Below are 7,480 nucleotides of genomic sequence, written 5' to 3'. Positions count from 1 at the left end.
ATCGTAGTATTCTGTGGCAATAGTTTGCAGAGATGAATAAATTTGACGATTTTCGTTGGACAGTGGGCAACAAAAATCATTTAAATTTCCGTTACAGCTGTATGAGACCCTGCTCACTGACTAGCTACAAATACAGAGAAACTAACATTATTGTGACGTATGTGGCTGCATTTTTTGCCATGTTGAAATTTGGTGTCACATCTCTCGGCTTTTGTGCGTTGGCAGTTTGAATAATCCCGCTTGCGCGCCAGGCCGTCATGCTGTCAGCCCTGTAGCACCTTAGAACCTGACAGCTCCGCGACGCCGCTTGAAGAAATCGATAGAATACTGCGCATAAAATCGTTTCGCCAGTCCCACAGTGCACTGTTACCTTTAATTCGCTTAAGGCCAATCAATTGTCTGAAATCGAGTGATACCAAAGCTAGTTAGTTTAACCGGACATCGAGAAGCTCTACATCGTGCAGTGAAGAACCGTCAAATTTTGGGAAAAAAACCCATTTCTGTTACCAAATTCAGTCGCGAGTTTGTGCCAGGAATTTGAATCGATAATCGGGGAGGCTGTAAACACAAGGCCCCCTTCCAAAGAAAACTTTCGCAGAGCGCAGCAGCAGGAGTCATGTCTTATGTGAGTGCAATTCATAACTTATTTAAGCCTGTAAATATTTTTGTATTACGAGTGTCTGTAAAATCATGGTACTTGGGTATATCTTTCCATCAGCTCAAAAGGTGGCTACAGCTTAAGAATCACGATAATGATTATGTATGTGCTATTGGATACCTATCCTATATACCTTGTACCTGACTGATACTATAGGGATAATTTATTTGTAGAGATTTCATGCTTTAGTGCTTACAACAGCAGAGTTTTCTATAGGTCATATAACTGTCATAGGAAAAAACTTAAGTTCCATTCCATTTATATGTATGTACATACATAGGTATGGTCATCAAATAGTTGTTTCTCAAGATAACTATATAATACATTTTTTATATAATTTTTCTCTTTTGAAAGTCTAAAAATTTTCCTCGAAATATAAATGCACTCTTAAATACTCATAAATACAGGTGGCCATGGAATAATTCGTAGTGATTTGCTGCAGATATAGCAGGATTATAAATAAAATAACCTGACTCCAGTAAAATACAAAGTTTTCCTTTAATATGTACGGCTTTAGCTGGGGTAAAGATACCGTTTTATCAGGTTGCATAGGCTTTCAATGGTACATTTTCTTAATTGGTGAAATTGCAGCGCTTGAAGGCCACCAAATGCCCCACGGACGAGCTCTCGCTCACCAATCGAGCCATTGTCAATGTGGGGGACTTTCCCGACGATGTGAAGTAAGTTCAAAAATCGATTGGAGACGCGTTTGACTACTTAATGCGTTGTTTATCTTAAAAGGTACGCGGACATCTCTCCGGCTCCCGGGCAGCACTTCATCTTTGCCCTGGAGAAGACGGTGGAGGTGCCCCGCGGCTATGTGGGCTTCTCCCTGGTGCAGCGCAAGTGGGCGATGGTGTCCATCAATCAGGAGCTGGAGGTGCGACCTTACCGTTTCGACGCCAGCTCTGATGTCATTACCTGTGTGTCCTTCGAGACGGACTTTCTGCAGAAGAAAACGTGAGTAGATAGATAGGCTACGAAATCGGCAGAAATCGGTGCAAAGAAAGAATCGAATTCTGTTCACTTCCTCCTCAGCGTGTCCCAGGAGCCCTACGACTCAGACCTGATGGCCAAGGAGTTCATTATGCAGTTCGCCGGCATGGCCCTCACCGTGGGTCAGTCTCTGGTGTTCAACTTCAAGGATAAGAAGCTGCTGGGCCTGGCCGTCAAGTCGCTGGAGGCCATCGACCCGAAGACACTGGGAGAGGGCAAGGAGGCTGCCTTGCGCAACGTCCGCTTCGGAAGGATCCTGGGAAACACGGTGGTGCAGTTCGAGAAGGCTGAGAACAGCTCGCTGAACTTGCAAGGGAAGTCCAAGGGTAAGGTGGTGCGCCAGTCGATCATCAATCCGGACTGGGACTTCGGTAAAATGGGCATCGGCGGCCTGGACAAGGAATTCAACTCCATTTTCCGGCGGGCCTTTGCCTCGCGAGTCTTCCCCCCCGAACTGGTCGAGCAGCTGGGCTGCAAGCACGTTAAGGGCATCCTCCTCTACGGTCCACCGGGCACGGGCAAGACCCTGATGGCCCGCCAGATCGGAACTATGTTAAACGCCCGCGAGCCAAAGATCGTGAACGGACCGCAGATCCTGGACAAGTACGTGGGCGAGTCGGAGGCCAATGTCCGAAGACTGTTCGCTGAGGCCGAAGAGGAGGAGAAGCGGCTGGGGCCCAACAGCGGCCTGCACATCATCATCTTCGACGAGATCGATGCCATCTGCAAGCAGCGTGGTTCTGTGGCAGGGAACAGTGGAGTGCACGACACCGTCGTCAATCAGCTGCTCACCAAGATTGATGGTGTCGACCAGCTGAACAACATCCTCGTAATCGGGATGACCAATCGTCGGGACATGATCGATGAGGCCCTGCTCCGACCGGGCCGTCTCGAGGTCCAAATGGAGATCAGTCTGCCCAACGAGCAGGGACGCGTGCAGATCCTCAACATCCACACCAAGCGAATGCGCGACTTCAAAAAGATCAACGATGATGTCGACTGCAAGGAGATCGCTTCCCTCACCAAGAACTTTAGCGGAGCCGAGCTGGAGGGTCTTGTGCGTGCGGCCCAGTCCAGTGCCATGAATCGCCTGATCAAGGCCGATGCCAAGGTCACCGTCGATCCCGAGGCCATAGAGAAAATCAAGGTGAATCGGGATGACTTTCTGCACTCCCTGGAGAACGACATCAAGCCCGCCTTCGGAACGGCCCAGGAAATGCTCGAGAACATGGTGGCCCGGGGCATCATCAACTGGGGCACTCCCGTGAGCAATTTGCTCGAGGACGGCATGCTGTACGTCCATCAGGCCCAAGCACCCGAGTCCAGCGGTCTTGTTTCTGTGCTTATTGCCGGTGCCCCTAACTCGGGCAAAACTGCGCTGGCCGCCCAGCTGGCCAAGATGTCAGACTTCCCCTTCGTCAAGGTCTGCTCCCCGGAGGACATGGTCGGCTACACAGAGTCGGCCAAGTGTCTGCACATCCGCAAGATCTTCGACGACGCCTACCGTTCCACTCTCAGCTGCATCGTGGTGGACAACGTGGAGCGACTGCTCGACTACGGTTCGATTGGGCCGCGCTACTCCAATATGACACTCCAGGCCCTTCTCGTGCTACTCAATAAGCAACCGCCCAAGGGCCGCAAACTCCTCATCTTGTGCACCTCCAGCAGGCGGTAAGTTCCCGTCCGTCCCCCACGTACCTAATGCACTCGAATGATCTAATTTCTGTACTCGTTCTCCCCAGTGAGGTGTTGGAGGAGATGGAAATGCTGACCGCCTTCACCTCGGTGCTGCATGTGCCGAACCTCTCTAGTCCTGAACACGTCTTGGCCGTTCTCGAGCACACTGACCTCTTCAACAAGGGCGAAGTCCAGGCAATTGGCAAGAAGATGGCTGGCAAACGGTAAGAATATAAGCGGCCCACATCTGCAACATTCCGTTTCTATCTGTTTGCTTGAAGATTCTCGTATTTTGTTATTTGGGCAGTGTTTAAATAGCGAGGATGGGATATCCATATGTGAGCCTTTATAATGAGAGATACCGTTTATCTGTTTTCCAGCGTCTTTATTGGGATTAAGAAGCTGCTGGGCCTGATCGACATGGCCCGACAAACAGAGCAGTCGCAGCGGGCCATCAAGTTCCTTTCCAAGATGGAGGAGGAGGGCGGCCTGGATATGGTGGCCCGACAATAAGCCGTCACCCTTCTCTCCTGCTGTCTCAATTATTAGCTTCTAAGTGCAATGATGGGAAGGAATGTCGACTCCAAATACTCGTATAGACCGCTAAAATTATACTCAATACACATATATGATCCCACAAATATCCGAGCTAGGATGGTGTTGTTTGTTCGGTCCCAGTCCAAAGAGTTTCCCGTGTCCTGTGCCCCAACCAGAGCGCAATCAAATCGACAGATATGTGAGACCCGTGACCTGATAATGGCTGATGGAGCGAAAGATTATTCAATTATATATCATGGCCGTCTAACTCGTTAATAGCATAATATATTCACTCTCGTTCGTTTTGGCAGCAGGAGGACAATCTTTCTCGTTATTATTGATTAGGCCGCAGAGGCCACGGAGGAAGAGATGAGCTTGAAAAATAGGATCTTTGTGAAATACCTATAAGACAGGCTTATCGATACATACATATGTGTATGAATATGTGCTTAGATACAATGAAATATGTACACCAAACTAAATTACAAGTTAAATATTGTTAATCGTCAATGTTATAGATATACCTTAAAGGAGGAACGACGCCGAAAGAAGCCTGGATAAGGAACAGAGAAGGTCGTTTATGTATGTACAATACGCTAAGATTCGTTAATAGCTTAATAATCTCTCTTGCTAATTAATTAATTTAATATGGAAATTTATCCAAGCATAATATAATTACTACCAAATATAATATATTGTTCACCGAAAATGTTATAAATATATCTCCAATAAAGAAAAACAAAACTACATACTAGATTCATTTCTAAAGAGTCTTGGAGTTGACTTGAATCGCTGAGCCAAAGTCGGATAGGAACAAATATGGCAGATCATCTACCATTCAATAGCCATAAATAATAGCCATAAATACGCTTCCAGGAACCTATTTGAAGATGAGTCGTACATTTTCGAACATGTCTTACAGCATTGCCTCGAAGTTGCCGCAAATAGCCAGAAACTGCCGCATTTTGGGAGTGTTGCACAAAATAAAAAAATTGGTTTGGGCACACGATACTTGGCAGAGTTGCCTTGGTTGCCAGAGGGATACCTGTGACAGATGCGTAGTATTCGCAGGATTCCTGAAATAGAAAGGGACGGAGAATAGCAACCACCTGGCAACGGAGTTGGCTATTGCCTCATTGTTTTGTTGTTTTGGTGTTTTGATATTTTGATGTTTTGATATTTTGTTGTTTAGCTGTGTTATATCACATATCACACATCGAAAATGGTGCGCAGTAAGTAGACCACAGTTGCCATTGCCGTGATTCCCAGTGGCAATCAGAAACTAGAAACCGCAGCTGACTTCGATCCTCTCACAGTCACGGAGGAGCTGGTGCGCAAGAAGTCGGAGCATAATGAGCGGATGATCAGCACGCTAGAGGAGATATCGCTGCACCAGGAGGACATCGAGCGCATTGAGCATGTGCAGAACTGGTGCAAAGACCTCAAGATCCTGCTCCTTCAGTCGAACCTCATTGCGCGCCTGGAGAACTTGCACAAACTGAAGCGACTGGAGTACCTTAACTTGGCCGTGAACAACATCGAGCGCGTCGAGAACCTGGAGGGGCTTGAGTCGCTCAACAAACTGGATCTCACTCTCAACTTCATCGGTGAGCTGACCGGCGTGGAGTCACTGCGCGGTAACTACAATCTGCGGGAGCTCCTGCTCATCGGAAATCCTTGCGCGGACTACCCGCACTACCGCGACTACGTGGTGGCCACCCTGCCGCAACTGCAGAGCCTCGATAGTCAGGAGATCACGCCCTCGGAGAGGCTGCAAGCCCAGCGGCAACTCTCCCAGCATCGCGCCGTTATTGTGCAGTGCCAGGCGAACCAGGCCATCGAGCGGGATGAGCAGCGAGTACGCGTGGCAGAGCAGCAGGCGGCGCTGGCCGATCAATGCGCCGACATTGAGGACGAGGAAGAGCGTACGCGCACCTTCTGGAACGCCAAGAGCGAGCACTGCCCGGAGATACGCACAGAGATCGCCCGCCAGCACCGGCTGGGCAGGGAGAAGCACGAGCCGAAGTCGTCACAGCCACATGCCAAGCGGCAGCCGCATCTCTTCGCCCCCTGCGGACGTCCTTATAACCTGAACCAGGCCAAGCTGCCCTTCAACTTTCAGGATGAGCCGGCTCACTACTCGCTCCAGCTACAGGTGTACAGGTGGGCAGCTTCTTCGATTTGCTCCAATCCCAGTTCATGCTCCTCATAACGTGTTCCCTCTTGTCCACAGACATCTGGACACTGCCCTGATCGATGTGGATGTCCAAACCAACTACACGCGCGTCATTGTCAAGGGCAAGATCTTTCAGATTGCCTACAACGAGGAGGTGCAGCCAGGTGAATCCACAGTCCAGCGATCTCAGACCACGGGCCATTTGATGATTCTACTGAAGAAGCTGAAGGTCAACGAAATGCTGACCATCAAGCGTAGTCCGTCCAAGGGGTACGTCCAAAGCATGACATCTGATATGTCGCGCGCTATGACTGTCTGATCCTGTTCTAAACGGATCCCTTTCTCTCTCTCTTTCTTCCCACTGTGCAGGGCTGTACACACTGCTAGTGCGGTGCAGACAGGACACGATCCGGTGCCCCTCCGCGGCGCTGTGGACATTGCCAACATTTGTCCGCCCGCCGATCTACCAGATTTGATTTAAGCCAAATCTGTTTTTCTTTTAACGTTTTAGTTCAGCAGTACTACGTATTGGGTTCTGCTACGTTCATTATCACTCATTCAATCAGTGTCCTACCATATTATTGTTTTGTCCATAGTCCAATTTTGTTACACATACACACGTAATACAATAAAGAGAGAAATATAAGGAATGTTTAACGAATATCTGTATGTACATTTACACACATATGCATACATATGTACATATATGCATATTGTTGTTGTGGAATTTTTATTTGAAGTACATCTTTTGGTAAGAGCTTACATAAATACATTTCCCGACTTATTTATATACCATCGTACGTGTTATAAAATAAGTAAGATATCTAAACAATGCATGAATCCGAAGAGCACAACGAATCATCTTGGGCGTTCCATCTCTTTCGTTCTTTCCGATAGATGTATCTATTGCTTCTATCTTGTTCTTTTTTTTGAGTACGAATTGGCCATAGAAACAAATTTATCTGCAGAATACACTCTCTCAAATTTAAAAAGCGTTTCAGTCAAATTATATTTCTACTTTCTAGACTATATTTTGCCTATAATAAATAGATTTAATATCAATTTTCAGTCTAGCAAAGCTGTAACACACATAATATATAAAAATATGCCTGAAACCTATAAGTTAATATTAAGCTGTTATTTGAAAGACTTATATATAAGGAATACTGACTTAAATTTACTAGATCCAAGCAGCAATGTTAATTTCGTAGAATTCCAGAAAATGAATTTGGCCGTTAATGTAAGCCTCGAAGTGTCAAAATTAGAAAGAAATTAAAAATATGAATTTTTCCACAGTCATTTTTCATCGAGTTGAGTATACAATTAAAGAAAAGGTTGCCTTTTAACTAGAAGGTTTTTAAGCTTCTCTCATTCCTAAACCCTGAAGACATAGTCAATGGCCAATTATCAGATTTCCTCAACTTATTAAAGATCCG

At 46.8% G+C, this 7,480-nt stretch overlaps 2 protein-coding genes across 2 annotated transcripts; both read left to right on the top strand.

Moving 5' to 3' along the window:
* Positions 1–316: 316 nt before the first annotated feature.
* LOC108154583 (vesicle-fusing ATPase 1) lies at positions 317–4,319 on the top strand. The gene is made up of 6 exons (XM_033392273.1): positions 317–625; positions 1,250–1,338; positions 1,400–1,618; positions 1,697–3,325; positions 3,397–3,555; positions 3,712–4,319. The coding sequence occupies exons 1-6, from the start codon at positions 617–619 to the stop codon at positions 3,842–3,844; spliced, it is 2,238 nt and encodes a 745-aa protein (XP_033248164.1). The 5' UTR covers positions 317–616; the 3' UTR covers positions 3,845–4,319.
* A 638-nt stretch (positions 4,320–4,957) lies between these two features.
* Positions 4,958–6,705, top strand: LOC108164972 (protein tilB). Its single transcript, XM_017300987.2, has 4 exons — positions 4,958–5,100; positions 5,185–6,031; positions 6,102–6,314; positions 6,414–6,705. Exons 1-4 carry the CDS (start codon positions 5,091–5,093, stop codon positions 6,523–6,525), a joined length of 1,182 nt encoding a protein of 393 aa, XP_017156476.1. The 5' UTR covers positions 4,958–5,090; the 3' UTR covers positions 6,526–6,705.
* Positions 6,706–7,480: the final 775 nt, after the last annotated feature.

The sequence above is a fragment of the Drosophila miranda genome, chromosome XL (genome assembly GCF_003369915.1).
Source record: "Drosophila miranda strain MSH22 chromosome XL, D.miranda_PacBio2.1, whole genome shotgun sequence".
Lineage (NCBI taxonomy): Eukaryota > Metazoa > Arthropoda > Insecta > Diptera > Drosophilidae > Drosophila > Drosophila miranda.
This window is presented reverse-complemented; position numbering and strand designations above follow the sequence as displayed.